The sequence below is a fragment of the Astyanax mexicanus genome, chromosome 4, assembly GCF_023375975.1.
Source record: "Astyanax mexicanus isolate ESR-SI-001 chromosome 4, AstMex3_surface, whole genome shotgun sequence".
In the NCBI taxonomy this organism is placed as follows: Eukaryota; Metazoa; Chordata; class Actinopteri; order Characiformes; family Acestrorhamphidae; genus Astyanax; species Astyanax mexicanus.
The window spans coordinates 3,087,377-3,109,054 of record NC_064411.1 but is presented as its reverse complement, the minus strand read 5'-3'; the positions used below and the strand labels follow the sequence as shown (position 1 = coordinate 3,109,054).

At 38.3% G+C, this 21,678-nt stretch overlaps 4 protein-coding genes across 4 annotated transcripts in view; 3 read left to right on the top strand and 1 right to left on the bottom strand.

Moving 5' to 3' along the window:
* LOC125801477 (zinc finger protein 239-like) overlaps nucleotides 1-21,678 on the bottom strand; it is a 558,408-nt gene that overhangs the window by 427,659 nt on the left and 109,071 nt on the right. The window lies entirely within an intron of this gene.
* Nucleotides 1-21,678, top strand: part of LOC125801347 (zinc finger protein 271-like) — a 773,213-nt gene that overhangs the window by 726,956 nt on the left and 24,579 nt on the right. The window lies entirely within an intron of this gene.
* Nucleotides 1-21,678, top strand: part of LOC111194581 (zinc finger protein 239-like) — a 693,226-nt gene that overhangs the window by 646,969 nt on the left and 24,579 nt on the right. The window lies entirely within an intron of this gene.
* Nucleotides 8,772-21,678, top strand: part of LOC125801526 (zinc finger protein 3-like) — a 63,661-nt gene continuing 50,754 nt past the window's right edge. The window contains exon 1 of the mRNA XM_049478332.1: nucleotides 8,772-9,420. Coding sequence (XP_049334289.1) covers nucleotides 8,823-9,420 — 598 coding nt within the window. The 5' untranslated portion in view covers nucleotides 8,772-8,822. The remainder of the gene's footprint in view (nucleotides 9,421-21,678) is intronic.

The window sequence follows — 21,678 nt, the reverse complement described above, 5'->3', positions numbered from 1 at the left end:
AGCTCCTCCCTGTAAAATCACTCTCTGACATCACAATGGACCATCCTGATTTCTGTATAGAAAGGTACTTCACACTTGTAAAAGCATTTAAAAATTCATATGCAAATATCAGTTTAAACTAATTAACTGTAAAATAAAAATGATTTCTTTAAGAAATAATTTGTATTTAGGATGGTGAATATTTTTTTAAACTTTTCCAAAATTAGTTCAGCAAGCATTCTCATTCTACTACAAAATATTAGCCAATTTTTTTTTTTTTTTTGTTCACAGTTAAGTAAGAAGTTACTGATGTTGAGACTATTTGGGCCAGATTATATCTGGTTCTGTTTAGAAATTTAAGACAAACACCTTTGGTTGCTTGAGTCACTTCAACACGTTATTCGACACAAAGATCCATTAGAACTAAGAAATCTTCAGGATTATTTCAGTATGTAAGAGTGTTTTACACCAAGAAACCCTATGTTTACAAATTATTCTTAATATGCTTAGTTCTATTGGTATATAATATTATAATATAATGAAATTACGTATTTCATATTTAATTTAAAATTGAATAATAATCTTTGATTGCTGAAAAAGCTTTCACTTAATTGATCAATAGTACCATTTCGACTACCCTAAAGAGAAGCACTTACTCCTTGTATTAAATAATCAATGCTTCACTTTGTGATGGTCACCATGGATATTCAAACAATTTTGTACTGAAAAAAAGTTAACACTGTTCAAAAATTTAAGAAAATCTTAGCGGGGGGGCTGGGGAGATAACAAAGATAATAACAAACAGGAGGGAGAGAAGTAATACAGAGGGGAATTTTTAGAAATTGAATTCTTTTACAAAAACTTTTACAATGAAAAAACAACCAGGAAAGAAACAATAGATTTTTTTAAATTGTAGATGAAACAATAAATAGTCAGGAAGTTTTAATAGTGGATTTTACAGGAGTTGACGCATTAAAATTTCTTAAAGGTTTTAAAAAAGGAAAGGTGCCTGGGAAAGGATGAACTCCCAGAGGAATTTTATTTTACCTTTTGGGACATTTTAGCTACTGACATACTGACTCTTTTTAATGAATTTGAATAATTGGACCGACTCCCAGACAGCTTCAGGTGAGGGATAGTTACCTTACTTTACAAAAAAGAGACAAGACAGACTTGAAGAATTGGAGACCTATCAAGACTTTTAAATTTTGATTGTAAACTTTTTAGCAAGATTTTATCCAGACGAATCGAATGTCGGTGGTTTTAGAGGAGGTGATTCACCCGGATCAAGCCTGCTCCGTGCCCGGAAGGAAGATCACGGACAGCCTAGTGTTGGTCCGAGACACCATCTGTTTTGCGAGAGACAGAAACATTCGGCTGATAGTCCTAAATTTAAACTTTACAAAAGTTTTCGATTGGGTCTCGCACGAGTACCTGTTTCAGGTACTGCAAAACATGGGGTTCCCAGTGGGTGGGGCTGCTATACAGTGACATCAGCAGCAAAGTTTTGTGTAAACGGGCACCTCACAAAAGCGATCAGTGTACGCTCTGGCATCCGCCAAAGGTGCTCTTTATCTCCGCTTCTGTACGTGGCATGTAGAGAGCCGCTGGTGCAGATCTAGAGAAAGGATCAATGGATTAAAGGACTAGACTTGCCAGGCAGACTGACGGCGACTTGTTCGCTTTTTATGGATGACATTACACTTTTATGTTCTGACAGCAGTGCAGAGGGCATTGGATATGACTGACTGATTTGGAAGGGCCTCGGGCACTAAGCTCAATAGGAGCAAGTCCGAGGCCCAGTTCTTTGGACTGGGGAGGAACATACAGACTGACTTGGATTTGGATTTTAAAGAAACTGATATAAAGATTTTAAGCATAACTGTACTGAGACGATAGGGAAAGTTAGGCAGCGTTTGGGGTTTTGGGCACTAAGACAGTTGACGATGGAAGGAAAAAATGTAATTATAAAAGCTGTAATTTTACTTTGCTTTTATTGTTATGTTCTGATTTTAATCCACCAAGAGGTTTTCTTTCAGGTTCAGATCGAGCCATCTTTTATTTCCATAAAACACGCACATACACACACAAAACAACGACAATGTTGTAAAAAAAAAAAATACATAACCTATTGTCATTTTAAGAAATTATGTTTTTTATCAAAGTAAATGTGTGTTGTTAAAAGATGTGTTTACCATGTATTTTATTTTACATTGTTTTATTTATTTTATTTTTAATGGAGCTTAAAGGAATACATGGGGAAGGGGAAATCACGTTTTAAAAGGAAATGTGATGGCATTAGTCTTGATTTTATGTGTGTACTGGTTTTAAAATGTAAGAAATTTTTTATGATGTTCCCTCGGTTTTGAACAGCTAGGAATGTGTATGTATGGTAACATTTTTTTTTTTTCGAAAGAATAAAAACTGAATAGTAAGGTTACTAATAAAGAGCTTTCTGAAAAAAATGTGCTGTTTATATCTGCATCTTCTTGGGGAATGCATTGATCAGTGAGTTATTCATTCACTGCATGTCAAGTTATAAAAAGCTGTAAAATGATTTTCCTTTACATAAAAAAGCTGTAAGTTGTAATACACACATTTAAGGAATAAATCTGCTTATTGAGAAATTACAAAATTTAAATTACAGGAAAATTACTTTCATGCTGTATAATGCTTGGATAATTCTATCAAGTAACTTAATCACACTGTTTTTTAAACAACCTTTAAATAATAGACTTAAAATGTATTAATGCAGTATTTAATTTATTTTTTAATTTTTGGAATGTTTACTAATAGAAAAAAACATGTAAATTGCTATACTTTCACTGTAAAATTACAGAGAAACTTTTACAGGAAATTATTGTTAAATTAAATATGATAATTTTCTTGATTTTTTTTGGTAATCTTTTGGCAAGATTTGCTGCAGACATTCAACCTTTTTTATATGTAATATTTTATAAAAACTCAATAATCATATCCACCTTCTGGAAATGTAACATTCTAGTAATTGAAAGCCTATTGTTATTACTTATGTAATTACATTTACATGTTGAATTTGCTACACAAATATTGTAAAGAATTGTAGATTTTTCAGCTGAACAGTGAGACATCTGTGGGCGTGTCTAGTTGTTCAGGAGCAAGAAGCACCCATTCAGAATCTGCTACTAGTTTCTCAAACCACCAGAGACACCACACTCTCTGAAATGTATAAAAATATATATACACTGCTCAAAAAAATAAAGGGAACACTCAAATAACACATCCTAGATCTGAATGAATGAAATATTCTCATTGAATACTTTGTTCTGTACAAAGTTGAATGTGCTGACAACAAAATCACACAAAAATCATCAATGGAAATGAAATTTATTAACCAATGGAGGCCTGGATTTGGAGCCACACACAAAATTAAAGTGAAAAAACACACTACAGGCTGATCCAACTTTAATGTAATGTCCTTAAAACAAGTCAAAATGAGGCTCAGTATTGTGTGTGGCCTCCACGTGCCTGTATGACCTCCCTACAACGCCTGGGCATGCTCCTGATGAGGTGGCGGATGGTCTCCTGAGGGATCTCCGCCCAGACCTGGACTAAAGCATCCGCCAACTCCTGGACAGTCTGTGGTGCAACGTGACGTTGGTGGATGGAGCGAGACATGATGTCCCAGATGTGCTCAATCGGATTCAGGTCTGGGGAACGGGCGGGCCAGTCCATAGCTTCAATGCCTTCATCTTGCAGGAACTGCTGACACACTCCAGCCACATGAGGTCTAGCATTGTCCTGCATTAGGAGGAACCCAGGGCCAACCGCACCAGCATATGGTCTCACAAGGGGTCTGAGGATCTCATCTCGGTACCTAATGGCAGTCAGGCTACCTCTGGTGAGCACATGCAGCCCGTGCAGCCCTCCAAAGAAATGCCACCCCACACCATTACTGACCCACTGCCAAACCGGTCATGCTGAAGGATGTTGCAGGCAGCAGACCGCTCTCCACGGCGTCTCCAGACTCTGTCACGTCTGTCATGTGCTCAGTGTGAACCTGCTTTCATCTGTGAAGAGCACAAGGCGCCAGTGGCGAATTTGCCAATCCTGGTGTTCTCTGGCAAATGCCAAGCGTCCTGCACGGTGTTGGGCTGTGAGCACAACCCCCATCTGTGGACGTCGGGCCCTCATACCATCCTCATGGAGTCGGTTTCTAACCGTTTGTGCAGACACATGCACATTTGTGGCCTGCTGGAGGTCATTTTGCAGGGCTCTGGCAGTGCTCCTCCTGTTCCTTCTTGCACAAAGGCGGAGGTAGCGGTCCTGCTGCTGGGTTGTTGCCCTCCTATGGCCTCCTCCAAGTCTCCTGGTGTACTGGCCGGTCTCCTGGTAGCGCCTCCAGCCTCTAGACACTACGCTGACAGACACAGCAAACCTTCTTGCCACAGCTCGCATTGATGTGCCATCCTGGATGAGCTGCACTACCTGAGCCACTTGTGTGGGTTGTAGAGTCTGTCTCATGCTACCACGAGTGTGAAAGCACCACCCACATTCCAAACTGACCAAAACATCAGCCAGACAGCATAGGTTCTGAGAAGTGGTCTGTGGTCCCCACCTGCAGAACCACTCCTTTATTAAGTGTGTCTTGCTAATTGCCAATAATTTCCACCTGTTGTCTATTCTATTTGCACAACAGCAGGTGAAATTGATTGTCAATCAGTGTTGCTTCCTAAGTGGACAGTTTAATTTCACAGAAGTTTGATTTACTTGGAGTTTTATTGTGTTATTTGAGTGTTCCCTTTATTTTTTTGAGCAGTGTACAATTTTCATTATAAAAAGTATCAAACATTTATAAACTATTATTTAGCATAATTGTTCCATATGTAACCCATGTTCATGTAAATAATAATTTAAATAAATATTTATTTTTTTATACTCAAAACTTTACTAATTTTCTCAACACAGAATAACTCAGCTGTTTCAGCACTGCAGAGATAATTAATAAAGCTTTCCATTTGCAGTTTTAATCATTTAAAATAAGCTCTGGGTGTTATTCCAGTAATGCTAGTAAATCTACTGAATAAAAAACAGTTTTAGAAAATGGAAATATAGAGGTACATTTTCTTTCCTATTTTAGTGAAATACTTTGTTCTACTTTGTAAAATTAAAGGAAAACCCCAGAGAAGTAGTTATACAGTGTTTTAAATGAGAGTTTTAGCTGTTTAGCTCCATTCAGCTCCATGCATTGAGGACTCCCTCGCGGTCTCCCTCTAGCGGTGATGGGGTATAATGTGATATAGCGGGGAGGGGGCGGGGCTCTACATAACCCGGATGAGGCTGAGCTTCCGGGGTCTGTAGCTGCAGAGGAGGAAGAGCGGGATCAGCTGAACCTCAGAAGGTATGGAGAAGTTTCTCTCTCTCTCTCTCTCTCTCTCTCTCTCTCTCTCTCTCTCTCTCTCTCTCTCTCTCTCTCTCTCTCTCTCTCTTCAACACGCTGTTCTACATTCACTCCTACACCCACACCACCTTCAGCACCTTCAGCATGTGCAGCATTTACACCACCAGCACTGGATCTTCTCCTAGCTCTGCTCAGCAGTCTGACTCTGACCCACAGACTCAGGAGGGGGGTTTGAGTAGGGGGTCGCGGAGCTGGGGATGGGGGTGCTTTACAGATCATACACAGGATAACGGAGCCTCCAGAGTTAACGGAGAAACCAGTTCTGTGGAAATTCCTCCTTCAGTTTGTGTGATAATCTCTACTCATTTCTAAGTTACTTTATTTTTACATTTTCTTCTACTAAATCCGGTTCCACCACAACAGTTACTGGTAAGTCATGTGACTTTCCCATCAAAATAAAAGTCAGCTTGTACAATATTAAGTGTAAGAATTAAATAATTAGTTATTTTAGTGATTATAGCGAGGAGACGTTCAGGTAAGAAGTGGTATTTTACAAAGTAATGTTAATTGTCTTACTGATTTAACAGATAACTTGCTTTTTCACTGTAATAATAAACATAAATGTTAGCAAATTACAACATCTTTAGCCCCGCTGTTTTTAAGAAATCCCAGTTAAACCATTACTGTGGAATACAGTATCCAGCTGTATAAAAACATGAATTTGATAATAATGATAATAATAATAGTAAGAAGAAGAAAAAGAAGAAGAAGAAGAAGAAAAGGAATCACACTTTGAGCAACTTGACAAAAATACACAATTTAACAGAATGGATAAAACTGAGAAGAAACAGATTAGAAGAAACTAACATTTGTGTAACAGAGTCAAAAAGACTACAAAAATAATTGAAAAAGAACTACATAAAATGATGAAAAATATGAATTCTTACAAATTATTATAATTATTTTAACCTTTAGTGAACAAAAGAGACTCTTATGTTTTACACTCCTGTTGGAGGTTGTTTGATGTGTTGTAACAGTAAAAAGGTCATTATTTTGCTGTGATTTTATTTATTAATTGTCCCTCCATGCCCCCCGTAGCTCCAGAGGAGCTTAAATGCAGCGCAGGAGGTAAGCAGAGCTGAGGAGCTCCGTAATAATAATTTTACAATTTACTTTTACTTCATAATGCCAAATATTTCTCAAGCCAAATGTAGCAGCTCATCTGCTGCTCTAGTATGCTTGTTATAGAGCAGACGGAGAGGCAGGTCTCATTCTCTCCTCTTGCCTTTATTCTCTCTGCACATTTACACAAAAAAATATCCCAGCTGATTATTAAGTGTCTGCAACTGCATAAACATCTCCTGCTCTGCATTCAAGCTCCTCTGGAGCGCTATAAATACACACAAACATCCCTCTTCAGCCAAACATCCCTCTTCAGCCCATTTTTCTAGATTGTTCGTGGTTAAACGTGGTAAGAGCTGAAGATATGTGGTCCAGAACAGAAACTTTACATTAATTAAATAAACAGAACCACAACATTCCTGCACATACACAACAAAAATAATCCCAAATGATTATTAAGTATCTGTAACTGCACATATATCTATAAAATATGAAACAAAAGGAAACACAGCACATGAACACACATTTTCAGGCTCAGTCACATGTAGTGTTTTGGCGCTGAAACGGCTGTACCTCAGAGCTGATAACCCGACCGGGGCAGAAATAATTAATTATTAGGCAAAATATGCTTTAACACCCGCTAAAAATGCACAGAAGAGTGACTAGAACTGATGGAAGAGCTCATTTTTCCAGTAACTTTTTCTCAAAAATACTTATATTTGCTTAAAACAGCACTTTTTCACGGAGTAATAATTAATTTCTACTCACTTTTTTCTCTCCCACAACGTTAATCCTTTACAGCTTCAAAAACATGTATTATGCAAATCAGGTGATGACGTCATTTAGCGACTTCTAGCGACTTTTAGGACAGCCAATAGCTACTTTCCTTACTGAGGAGTTGGCAACACTAATCACTGGATCCTCTGAATTACGAGATCGTTTAAGTGTAGTAATTAGAATAATGCTAGCGTTTAGCTAACGCTACAGCGCACTGAACTGAACTGAACTCACAGCACAGCAGCACAGAATGTGAGGAGACTATCAGAGATATGACACTGGCTGTAGAGCTCCGGTCAGATCACCATTTGGATTTTTATTATTCTTCACAGAGGATCATTCAAAGTATCTAAATATCTTCAAATCAAATCAAAGTATTTAAACAGGTGAAAACTCTTTCAGTCTGGTGATGTTGAGCAGTGTAGTCTGTGTCATGCTGTCGGTTCAACTACACGATTACAAGACATAACAGACTTAAGTCTGACTCCCTCCCACCTCTAAAGACAAATCACAGACTTTTTACACACAGACTTTTTACACAGAGACTTTTTAGACACAGGCTTTTTACTTTGTTCTGAAGAGGGAGAACGTAACATGATCTCATTTCTAGAACGTAAAAACATGAGAGTGGGTCGAGAGGTCTCTCTCTCTCTCTAAAGCATATACGTTCCAACCGGCCTCACTGCTAATAATATTACATGCTCAGGAAAAAGAAAACACTACATGTGAAATGTTGAAGTTTTTATTCACTAAACGTATAGCTACATTTCCAGGACAACTAATTTATGATATTTAAGGTGGAATGGAAAATTCAGGGAAAATGTTAATTCATTAGATAGAGAAAGGTAATATAAAATAAAAAAGATGCATTTTGCATTTTAGTAATATTTAGTAATATAGTAATTTAGTAATATTTAGAGTTGATGAAACTGTGGGTAACACTAGCTTCTGTAAAACTGCAGCAGGTCTTGGAGCTGCTGCTCTGAATCTGCTGGTGTAGAGCTTCTGCTGCTCTCTGGCTCTGCAGGTGAAGTTGGGCTTCGACCTAATGCTGTGATTCGCCACCACGTCCGCAATATTGATTTAGTAAACAAATCAGTTAAGCCATTGATGTGGAGCTGCAGTTTTCCTGGGTAAAAATCACAATTACACATTTCTCAACCAATTTTCATTTGTGTTTTCTTTATTTAAAGGAATTTATCTACATATACAAAAAAAAAAAGCACGTCTTGAACTCAGGAGTGCCTATCACTATTAGCCTGAACCTAATGTGGTGGAAAATAATGAACTGTTATTATTTTCCACCACATCAGGTTTAGTTAATATGTATGGGATCTTTTATAAATTAGTGTAAAGGAAAAGGCTTTGGACATCATTGGTCACGTGATCAATGTAGAACGAATCAAGCATCTTGATTCGAACTATTGCGTGTTGTTTTTTCAGCACACGCCTCAAAGCTTAAGATTTAGGGGTAACATCACTATTTCTTTCTTTCTTTAAGTTCTCGGTTTCTAGTGAGACCAGAACGGAATTAAGAGTGTCTGAACAGTGGGAAGTCCTTATAATGGCACTAAACAGGTGGCTGGAAGACCACCAGCACTCTGTCAAGAGTTTTACTAAACAGAGTAATCTCAAAATACACCAGCGCATTCACACAGGAGAGAAACCGTATCACTGCTCAGACTGTGGGAAGAGTTTTACTAAACAGAGTGATCTCAAAAAACACCAGCGCATTCACACAGGAGAGAAACCGTATCACTGCTCAGACTGTGGGAAGAGTTTTATTGAACAGAGTAATCTCAAACGACACCAGCGCATTCACACAGGAGTAAAACCGTATCACTGCTCAGACTGTGGGAAGAGTTTTAATCAAGAGGGTCATCTCAAACGACACCAACGCATTCACACAGGAGAGAAACCGTATCAATGCTCAGACTGTGGATCGAGTTTTAATAGACTGGGGACTCTAAAACTGCATCAGCGCATTCACACAGGAGAGAAACTGTTTCACTGCTCAGACTGTGGGACGAGTTTTACTGTACAGGGTAATCTCAAAAAACACCAGCGCATTCACACAGGAGAGAAACCGTATCACTGCTCAGATTGTGGGAAGAGTTTTACTACACAGAGTGATCTAAAAAAACACCAGCGCATTCACACAGGTGAGAAACCGTATCACTGCTCAGACTGTGGGAACAGCTTTAATCAAGAGGGTCATTTCAAACGACACCAACGCATTCACACAGGAGAGAAACCGTATCAATGCTCAGACTGTGGATCGAGTTTTAATAGACTGGGGACTCTAAAACTGCATCAGCGCATTCACACAGGAGAGAAACCGTATCAGTGCTCAGACTGCGGGACGAGTTTTACTGTACAGGGTAATCTCAAAATACACCAACGCATTCACACAGGAGAGAAACCGTATCACTGCTCAGATTGTGGGAAGAGTTTTACTACACAGAGTGATCTAAAAAAACACCAGCGCATTCACACAGGAGTAAAACCGTATCACTGCTCAGACTGTGGGAACAGCTTTAATCAAGAGGGTCATTTCAAACGACACCAATGCATTCACACAGGAGAGAAACCGTATCAATGCTCAGACTGTGGATCGAGTTTTAATAGACTGGGGACTCTAAAACTGCATCAGCGCATTCACACAGGAGAGAAACCGTATCAATGCTCAGACTGTGGATCGAGTTTTAATAGACTGGGGACTCTAAAACTGCATCAGCGCATTCACACAGGAGAGAAACCGTATCAGTGCTCAGACTGCGGGACGAGTTTTACTGTACAGGGTAATCTCAAAATACACCAACGCATTCACACAGGAGAGAAACCATATTACTGCTCAGAGTGTGGGATGAGTTTTACTCAACACGGTCATCTAACACTGCACCAGCGCATTCACACAGGAGAGAAACCGTATTACTGCTCAGACTGTGGGAGGAATTTTAATCATCACAGTAATCTCAAAAAACACCAGAGCATTCACACAGGAGAGAAAACGGTGTCAAATCTGTTTAAAGGCAATTAAAAGTGCGAATCTTTTAGACAGAACACCTTATCCTGCACAAATGTTTCATCTTGTCACTTGGGACACGTTCCACCAGAAACAAACATGAACTGAATTTAACAATGGATTTTACAGGTTCAGCAAAACGACTCTTATTCATGGATGATGTTTATAGAATTTAATGTTATGTTTTCTCGTATGTTTGATATTCCAGGACATTCTTCGTGAGACAGAGCTCAGTTTTTAGGGTGGTTACGTTATGAGTTTAGTTCTGAAGAAGGGAAGGTCGTTCAAGCGAGGGCACTGCCAGAGCTTGCTCCAGATGTTAGATTAGCATAACTTAGTCTTTAAAATTTAGATGTCGTAGTTGTTAGGAGTAGAGTATGATTCTTAATTTTCTGTAAACATTTCAGTGCTTGTGCTTAGAAGGTTTTGAATGCATTTAATCTCTTTTCTAGTATATACAGACTTTATTATTTCCATTAATTTCTAGTATCTTTGTTTTTACTCTGTGTTAGTTCCCCAAGATTAGCATAGTGTAGCTTAATGCTATTAACCGACAGGCCCCTCTGTATGAAAGGAGAAACACCACCTGAGGAACTCCAGAGAGAGTGCTCCCAAAAGTGTGACCCAGAGCCACAGAGAGACGACACTGTGTCGGGTACTGCCGTGTGGACCGGAGGAGCATCCAGACCCGCAGAGAGGCCAACAAAATCTTTTACTGACCATTATTATTGGTAGCTAGCCTAGCTAAATGTACAAACAAAGCAGTTGCTTTTTTACTGACCAATGTAAATGTTTCAGTACTAGTAACAGTGTTTCAAGTCCGGTAAATTTGTTTTATTTCTTGCAATTTTTTTTCCTAAATGTAATTTGTGTTCTCTTTCAAGCTTTCTTTTGGTATCTAACTATGGGATACGCCCCTCTTGCATATTCCTCATGTAGCCCGGCTAAAATATGTAAAACTCCCTAGTTCTAAAATAGATACACTAATAAAAACAGTAATAAGTAAAATCATATAAATTCAAAGTAATGGTTTAAAAAGGTACTAACAGGCTCAAAATAGTTAGTGTAAAAAGAAAACAAAAGCCGTACAGATTACATATTTCATTTATTTTCTGTGTTAATGCAAGAAGGTCACTTAAAAGTGATTAAGGGATCTACTGAGGGAGAAGTGTACAGGTGAGGGTGGAGTACCAGATTGGAACTGGCCCGCCCACGGGACGAGAGAGAACAGCGGAGATGCGGGAGTAGCAGCGCGGGAGAGGCGAGGAGGATAAAGTTCCTCACAGGCTGAACTAAATTCACTAATAATCAGTATTAATTAAACTAACCGGTAATTTTAAGGACACTGAAGTCCATACTGAGAGTGTGCTGGTGGATAAAGCTGGGATAATCTCTCTATAAGTAAAGTTCTGTTAGCACTGTTAGCTTAGCCAGCTCAGCTAGCTGTGTTTAGCCTCGTGTATTAGCTGCTCTGCGCTAGCCGTGAACTCTCCGCTGCAGCGCCGCTCCGACAGACTGTTCCCCGGACTGACTCGCGCTCTCTCCGCCTCCACTGAACACCAGGACCGCTAACACTGCTAACCAGAGAGCGCTCTGAGTCCCCGCGTGGATCAGAGTTCCTCTGAGGGAAAACGCTCCGTGCTGCAGGACCCCGCGCTCTGCTCCCGCTCATATTCACTGAATCTGAGGTAAATCTGAAACTCTTATTTCTGCTCGTTAGAGTAAAGCGGACATTAAGCTCCGAACCAGACCAAAACGAACAGGCGCGGACGTCGCACGGGCTTCGTTTATGGCAAGCCAACTAAGCCAAAACGTGTGGGAAAGAAACGCCTCCGCGCGTAAAAATATGACGTGTCCACACGTAAAAAAAATCACGTGTTGACAGATAAAGACGTTATCTTTTTACGTGTACAGACGTAATCTTTTTACGTGTGGAGGCGTAAATTTATGCCGTCTGTACATCACGTGCTTTTTTTCACCTGTACAGACGTGGATATATTACGTGTACAGATGTAAAAAATTAACGTCTTGGGATTTACTGTCCATCTCAAAAAGCCGCAGTTGCAATATGCAGCCTGTAGATGGCAACATTTACTGAGCTGTAGAAGCAGTCTTAATATGCCTGTACAACACCTCATATCTGCTAGGACAGATTAAAATGTGGATAAACAAGTATTTTTAATGCCACAGTGCCCTACACAGGGAACATAACATTCCCTACATTAACACACAAGAAATATAACTATTATTGCTAGGTGTAAGTAGGCCTGGACAATAATTCGATATCGGTATTTATCGCGATAAGAAATGTTTCAATAACGGTGATATCATTTTTGTGGTATATCGATATGTATTATTTACAGAATCTGTCACGGACATGCGTTTTACTGGCGTCAGCTCGCCGCACAGCTGACCACAATCAGCTTCCGTAGCTGGACTATCTCTGTGCGTGATGACGTAATCACATAGGCACGTAGCCAGATAGGCTAGGCTAGGCTAGATTTGGCTAGGCTAGGCTAGGCTCGGGTCCGCTACGCATCTAAAATGCCTCGCGCTGGAGCCAAACGGAGCCGGCACGAGCAGATCCAAGGTTAAGGTAGGCTCGCCTAGCCTCGGGTCCGCCCACGGGTCCGAGCGGTCCGCCCACGGGTCCGAGCGGTCAGCGGTCAGTTGCGGGTCCTCTTTGTCAGCCGCGGGTCCTCTTGGCTCCCAGCGCGGGACATTTTTGATGCAAAATGAATGCCCCTGCCGCTTCCACAAGTGATTAATTGAAGGAGGGAGGTCTAATTCAGTGGTGAGGATTTGGTTCGACTCTCGAAGGTCTGCTAAACTTCAGTTTGCTGCAAATTGTGCCAGAGAGTGGAGCCGACCAGCAGCGGTAACATTAAAACATCTAATCTGTTCCACCACCTCAATCAGTTCCACTACATACAATATTTTCCTTATAACGTTACTGGCTGAAGCACTTTTATAGCTTATGTTGTAAGTTATTTAAGTTATTTAAAGTTTATGAATCCTTTAGGTTTGTTTATTTGACGGGGATATCATGTTCCTTTTATGTTCATAAAGAGTTGTATTTTGGCTGAAGCACTTTTGTAGCTTATATTGTAACTAAGTTATTTATAGTTGATAAAGCCTATAGGTTTGTTTATTTGACTGGAAAATCTTGTTGCTTTTATGTGTATAAAGGCTTCTTGTGTTCTTTATCCTAGTCGGAACACCTTTTGTTTTGATCTGTTAAATTTGTTTACAAAAGACTAAGAGGCTCTGCTTCTATCCTAATTTTAAGTTATTTGTTATTGGTAATAGTTATATTGGCTTATGTTTGACAGGGATGTCATGTTTTTATTTTGCTATATGCAAATAAAATTGAGCATTGATTTATCTTGACTATTGTTTATTTCTTAAGTATTATAATGTTTTCGTGAAAGGAGGTTTCAAAGACTTAAATTAAGTAGACAGTAGTAGGTACTAGGGGTGTGCCATATCATATATCACGATATTATACTCTGAAATATCGTGCCACATCACTCACCCCTAATTATCACATCAGGGTACTAATTTTTTTTGCTGTTTTAAGCAAAAGAAAAACTCACACATTTCTAATTTCCTATTAAATATCTACTAGAGACAGATTATATCTGTAAAGTGTCATTTATTTTACTTTAATACTGGATATATGGAGATATTTGGAGTGCATTATTATTATTAGTATCATGTAATTCTCAATTATTGACTTCTGTTATAAATCTGCTAAAATTATTGTTTTTTTTAAATATCTTAAAGGTGTGCAATATCATATCGTATACAATAATAAAAAAGTTTTTTGTTTTTTTGTCATATCGCCAAGAGTATCGTTATCGCGATAATACCATGAAATATTGTGATATTATTTTAGGGCCATATCGCCCACCCCTAGTAGGTACGTATTTCCATTGCAGGGATTCTTAGCAGTTTTCTGAGGCCTTCCAAGTATTTATATCGATATCGGAATTATATCGTATCGACCGAAATTAAGGAATATATCGTGATATGAATTTTGGCCATATCGTCCAGCACTAGGTGTAAGACAGATCCCACAGGGAAAGTCATATTAAGTCAAGTCGTATTATAGCGGCACAATTAACACTAAAGTAAGGCTGTTATTAAAAATGTTAGGTCTAAAAAAAAAATAAAAAAATGAACTACAATCAATATAAACACAATATTTCAGTCCTAACTGTCCACACTTAAAGTCTTAAACTGTTCTACAATTCAACAGAAAATTTTGCAGAGCCATGATTGCACTGACCTAAAGGCAGGGTAAACACTATGGATATAAAATGGCGGGGGTTATATCATGTGAAATAGGGGGTACATCATAGACACATGATTACAACGTTTCAGTTATGTGGACCTTGCGTGCAGAGTGTGTATGAGTATGTATGGGGCTATGTCACGGTACGTAGACACTGCGTTGTAACCCACGTAAGCGTCTTATGAATATGGAATACAATACGTTGCATGACATCATGTGTTGTCAGGCTGCCTTATTACAATGCAAATGTATGCATAGGCGCGTTTACCGATTGGATGTTAGATGCCAAAACGTGTATACACGAACAGTTTTACCGCCTGTACACGTGATTTTTTTACGTGTAGACACGTCATATTTTTACGCGTGGAGGCGTTTCTTTCCCACACGTTTTGGCTTAGTTGGCTTGCCATATTCGTTCGCCGTGTTGTGCACATGGAAGCTGGGCGAACTCCACGGCCGAAGACACAACGCGACAAAGGCTGTGATTGGTCGTTAAAAAGAGGCGTCCCAGCTAACACACGACGTACCAGCAACATAATTTATTCGTACTTTTTGGTCAGTTCACGACATACCAACCGGCAACGTAGTGGCGACGTAGTGGCAACGTTACTTGACGGTAGTCTCAGTATTCTTTTTGTAATTATTAAATGTGGTCATTTTGCACGTCATCGTTACGTCGTAAGATGGTATACTAATGACCATGCCCATAGTATTCTGTATATCTGTTCTTTAACGCCAATATCATTTAACATTTTCTAAAAACACATGCAAAAAGGCTGCCCTGAAAAAGCTGCAATTGTACTGAAATTAAAATTTTGTAGTATATAATTAATTATAACATTATTCAGCAAGTTAAGTACTCACTGGGCCAACGTTAACTAATCAATATAATCCTGGGTCCAGTTTTATTTAATATTTTTATCAATGATCTTGCTGCCTTGATCACCATCACAAAGCCTGTGGCTGTTTTAACTGAGTTTATGCTTTCTCTTATTATTTAAATTTTTATTGTTCTTACTTTTGATTTACTTATTTTTATTTATTTATTTATTTTTTATTTTATTTATTTTTACTTTTTGTGTAAATCCTATGGTTTTATTTATATATATATATATATATATATATATATATTTTTTTTTCTCATCCATATTAAATGTATTCATTTAAAATTTGTATTTCTTTTATTATATCCTTATTAATTTTTAATTTCTTATTTAATGTTTTCAATCCCTTCTAAACTGTAAATGTTCAGCTGCATTGTAAATGAGGGTCACCAAGGTGTAAATAAGTGATCATAAAGGTTGATTGACTGATTATCAATTTAGCTGGTGTGTTGGATCAGCTGGATAATGAGTGCCCTAGAATAGGATTCACAAATACACAAAAAAAATTCAATATTCTTTATTAATAAACAACAGCAAACAGAAGAGGGCTGCACTCACTCTCTCATCCCACTCTCACCCCACTCACAACCATTTCATGGTATGTCTGTAACATTAGAGAAATCTGTTAAATTCCCTTTGAAGGTTAATGGCAGTTTTCCTTCGGATTCCTGTTCCAGACAAAGCAGCATAATATCTGCAACAAAAAATAAGATGACATTAGAAGAAAGTAATACTGCAGTAAACTTGTGTGTGGATGTGGGGACAAATGTTTTTACTTTTGTGACTTTTGTTTACAAGCTCAAAATCTCCAATGAATCTTCAATGAATGTAACTTTCTTTAATGTAGTAAGTTCATAGAGGAGTGAGGAAGGTGTGAGAGCTCGAGACTGCTACTACACCCAGCTAATCCTTGTGTATTTCACCTTTTATATATTATTATGTCCAAGGGTTTTTTTTTCTTTTTCATGGACAGATTTCATGTAACTTGCTATCAAGACATGTCTCCTTTGTGGTGTTTCTGCCCTCTTTTCTTTTGTGCATCACTTTCTTTAATTTTCCTTAATGCCAATTTATCTCTGGAGCTTTTGTGATCTGCATTGTGATCTAGCAACACTAGAAAAAAAAACAAATTCTGTCAAAATGAAAGTAAAAAAAAATGAATAAAATTCTGTTTTGAATCTGTAAATGAAATACTATGAAGTAGTTTAGAAAATAGAGTTTAAAGCTAAATTGCAAATGCATAAATTAAATGTAGATAATGAAGGAAAGAAATTGCTATAAAGCAAGTTTTGCTGTTTAAGAGAAATACATGCAGCACTGTACTTTTAAAGAATAAACGACCATCCTTTTATCAAAATGTTTAAGCTTCAGAATGATCACTAGACATCTTATGGGGTACAATTTGGTGGAGAGTTTCAATATAAAGCAATGTCAACTGACAAATTTTCCATTCACATTCATGCACTATGGGAGCAAGATCACAAAAAAATCTTTAAAAAGAATTCAGGAAAAAAATGAATTAATGCTGACACTTTACAATAAGGATACATTAATTAACAGTACCTACGACAGAATGTCTCAACTAATAATTACACAAGCTAAGTGAAGTAGAGTGGGTACTCTGGGGGTGCTGGCTTGGTAGGTCTTAGAAACAGGAGGCTCTGGTAAGAGAGCAGGGCTCAGAGAAATATTCATCCAACAGAGACTCTTACAGATTTCTTACAGTGACTATAGTTAGTGCAAACTACTCACTATAAAGCAGTTACTCTACTAATAGGACACACATTTGCAGTGCTTAAGTAGTCAAATAGCGTAAAAGATTGACATAGGATTAACAAACATACACAATATCATTCACTTTAACTCCTGCAGTTAGCTCTGCTAGTTACTTGTGTTCAGTACTAGCATTTAGCACAGAGAAAATGGATGCAATATGTAACCTAGCATCAACATATGAACCCAACTACAAAATATATTACTCATTAGTTAGAGTTAGAGTTATCAACAAACGCACTTTGGTCAAATTGGCGTACACAAACTGTAGATTATAGTGCATTTGCTTCCAGCTCTGTTTACTGCACGAGGGAACTACAGCAGAACATGAAGGACAAAACACTAGCTACACAGGAAAATAGCATTCAACTATAAGGCTTTATCGCCATCTAGTGGGTGGTCTATGAACTACACCTTGCTGATTTAACTGAAACAATCAAAATGAAGACTTTCCTACATTAAGGCATTATTAATCATTAACTAGTTATAATTAATTATTATTTACAACATTTTTTAAGTTTAATGTATAATATCAATTAATAATTAGTTGTTAAGCTGACAATGATGCTGGTAAGATACTCCAAAAAGGCCCATTTTCTAACTGTACATTGGGATTCATATTGTCCAGGAGTCCTATTGTAATATGCATATGAAATGAATATTTTGTACACATTTGATCATATTCTTTGATGTCATACGATGCCTCTGATCTGGTTAGAACATAAAGGATTACTATGCGCATCATCAAAGGTAAGTTTTAAAAACCACTATGATATGTTAAAAATACATAATGTAAATACATTTTAATATGTACAGGTTTAAAATATTTTTCTGTATATATTCAAAGATCAAGCAGCAATTTTAAGAGGCTAGCAAACCAATGAGTCTGGGTCTTCCCAAGGTTTCTTCCTTTTTCACCAACAGAATGGAGTTTTTCATTGCCACCGCACTCATTGGGCAGTAAAGACTAGCTGCATCTAATTTAGGGCTGTCCCTAACGATTATTTTTTAAACGATTATTCTAACCATTATTTTTTTCGATTAGTCGACTAATCTATTTATTGAGAAACATATTTAAATAATTATTATTTTACGTTTTAAAGCAAACGATAAATTACTATATTTATATATAATAACAACAACAACAACAACACAAGCCTACTAAACCAAACCCCACACTTATAATCACTTACATGTACAGCACGTTGTTTAGATCTATAACGCTAAAAATGGATAAGCTCCCATACACCACAACCGTGTGTTGCACTGTTTTCTGTGACCGCTAGATTTTGTGACCACGGGCAAGTAGTTCTCAGCAGACCGGTGCACTGGCCGATTCAAAACGTGTTCGTTTCTAATGTTTACCCCGACTGGCCAAAACGGTTCAGTTTAGGGCTGAGGGTGAAGGTGTAGGTATAGAAAGCTTCCGTTTTGCCAATGAACGCTCATAACCGCGAGCACTGGTCACAAAATTCCGACGGTGACATAAAACGGTGTAACACCGCAGCGCCGACGGTGCTAGCTAAAATAACTTAAGGCAGCTAGCTTAGCTAAACACCTGAACTTATGAATAATGCTACTGTTTCTGGAAACTGCGAAATGCCATGCACAAATATAAACCAAAACTGTATAATTTCTGCCTGTGGCAGGTTTAAAACCTTTGGTAGACAGCCTTAAGTCTTTTTAAGGACACCCGCGGAGACCCTGATGTAAACGGTAACTTACTGTGTGACCCTGTTGACATAGTGCTCCTGGATGTTTGCGCTTCAAGTGCTCCTTTTGCACATATGGCAGAGGACCACATTGTTGCCCTTTTGCGTGAAATGCTCCCAAACTTTAGATGCCCGCTGGCGTTTTTTTTGTAGCTGGAGATTGCTCTCCGGAGTCCATGCTCTCTAGAGCTTAGATTCTCTGCCCGAACCAGACATGACCCGGGCTCCAGAAAATAGTCAGAGATGTAGGCGTCTGTTTTTTAATTATATAAAAAAAAAAAAAAAAAAACGAAAATAATGAAAACTGAAAGTGAAACTAAACTAATTTATTTATAAGTGCTGTTTTCACTACCGCAGTTCTACAGCGGGGGTGTTGTGCCGATTCTGTCCGCGAAGCGGGAGTCGGATTCAGCAGGGAGTCGGATTCGGCACAAGCGCGGCGGCACCCCGCGGTCCGCGGGGTCAGTTGTAAGCGCTCGCGCAAAATACGACAGAAAACACTGAGGGAGCTGTAGAATTATGTATGGGACTAGAATATGAGCACGAGGAGATCAAAGAAAACCTTCACCTGTGAGTAGCTCACACCAGAACACGCAAATCTCTCTCTCTCTGTTTGTGTGTGTGTGTGTCTCTCTCTCTCTCTCTCTTGCACGTGAACTCCTCCGCGTTTGACTTGCAGCACTGTGTTTAGCTGTTCTTAAAAATCATTTTAATTAAATAATAGTTCTATGCTTCTATGTTACCGTGTTAATTAACATAATTCTGATCATATTTCGCTCATTCAAACAGCCCGAAAACAGCCAGTTTATGGTTCAGGTCGGGTCGGGCTAGAGCAGAACGTGCGCGGACTCGGGCTGGGTCGGTTCGGAATTTTTGGGCCCGATCTAACCTCTAATGCTCTCCACAGGCGCCGCCATGTTTACGACGCGCCGACGCACGTTATGCAAATCGATGTATTTTCGTAATCGATGACGTCAATTATATCGACGCGTCGCCCCAGCCCTAATCTAATTATTTAGCGGTTTTATATTATGACTGTCAAATTGATCTGGTCGGATATGGTCATTGTTTGTAATAAAGAATTGCCTGAGTGGTGGATTTGTTTATCTTCTCCCTCTCCACTGTTATCTGTGGATTAGTTTCAAGGTTTTGTGTGATACTGACAAATGGTAAAAGTGGAAGCCACTAAAGACACGCCCATCCGTCCGTCTGTCTGACAATCTTCATTATAGACTAACAGTGCATGTTCAGTGCTGATTCATATGATAAAAGAAAACATCTAACTAAACTAACTACCTAAAGGGATTAATCTGGGAAGATGGGCAAGTTTATTTACTATAGCTATTTATAGGCAGTATCTCAGTAATGCTGGTCCGTGCTGTGTCTAAATGGGATGATTGGTGTGACCCACATTATCTCATCAAGGAACCTCTGAAATTAAAATATCAGTGCAATGTCTGATTTACATTCATATATAACAGAGCAGGGAAGGGGTTCTGATTGGTTAAGTCCACTGTCTATATTGAAGCTGGACCAATGGGCTGCACTCTCTAAATTGTGGGCCGGTCTCTTAGAAAGAAAAAAGGGGAGAAAAAAAAAATCTACAGCATCAGCTCATGAGGACTGTCGGCCCACTGGGAAAATGCCAGGCATGCCAAATTACCAGTCCAGATCTGCAGTGCATTAACGTACACCAATGGCACTCTTAGAAATCACACTGCAGGGTAAAAACTGTGCTATAATACAAACATCAACTGAGGTTCATGCTATAATGTAAGATATTGGCAGTGGTAACCTAGAGTTCCAAATATGGGCATACTGAGGACTATAGAGTGACATACAACTTTAGTAGTCAATATATCTTTCATATTCCATGGTTAATGAATTAAGAGTTACATGATGATTTTCTGTGCATTAAATAATCAATGTTTCTGCAGTGAATCAAATTTATTTTTATAAATTAAACCTCATTTGGGAGGGTTTCAGCTTTCACATGAGTCAGTTCTAAAACCAATGGAAGAATTTAAAGTCAGGTTATAAGCTTTTGTTTCCACAACATGGATAAGCGACAGAACTTCTGTCAGGGACTGTATACCCCAATAGGTGTAAGACATTTAGACTAATATGCATACTAACCTTGGTCCCAAAAAAAGGGTGTTGTAGCTTCTAAGGTCTATAGGCTTGCCTCAGCAATCCTGAAGAGGGGAAGGCATCAGACAAAAGCTAACCTGGGGGAAGAAAAGAAGTTTAACAAAGCTTAAGTGTTTATATACACAGGTAGAAACTGACATATAAATATTAACAATGTTTATTAACTTTACATCCATCGTTAATCACATGCTATTAAGAGTGGGGCTATCAAGGGAGCCTTGTGGCCTCCATAAAGACAGTTTTAAATATTTTAAATGTGTGGGCAGGAATGAATGGCCAAGAATATATATATTTTATTATTTCAATACATTATACGTATGTGTGTGTATATATATATATATATATATATATATATATATATATATATATATATATATATATATATATATATATATATATATACACACACACACACACACACCTGCTGTAGGAATGGTATGTGAGCTGCAACAAACCTGTGCAAAAAGCATAATAAAAGGATGACAGAACTGGTATCCAACAACTGAACACAGAATCATCTAAAGTTCACACTATGACCTAATGGCATTCAATATCAAGCATTCCACATAGCCTGGTCA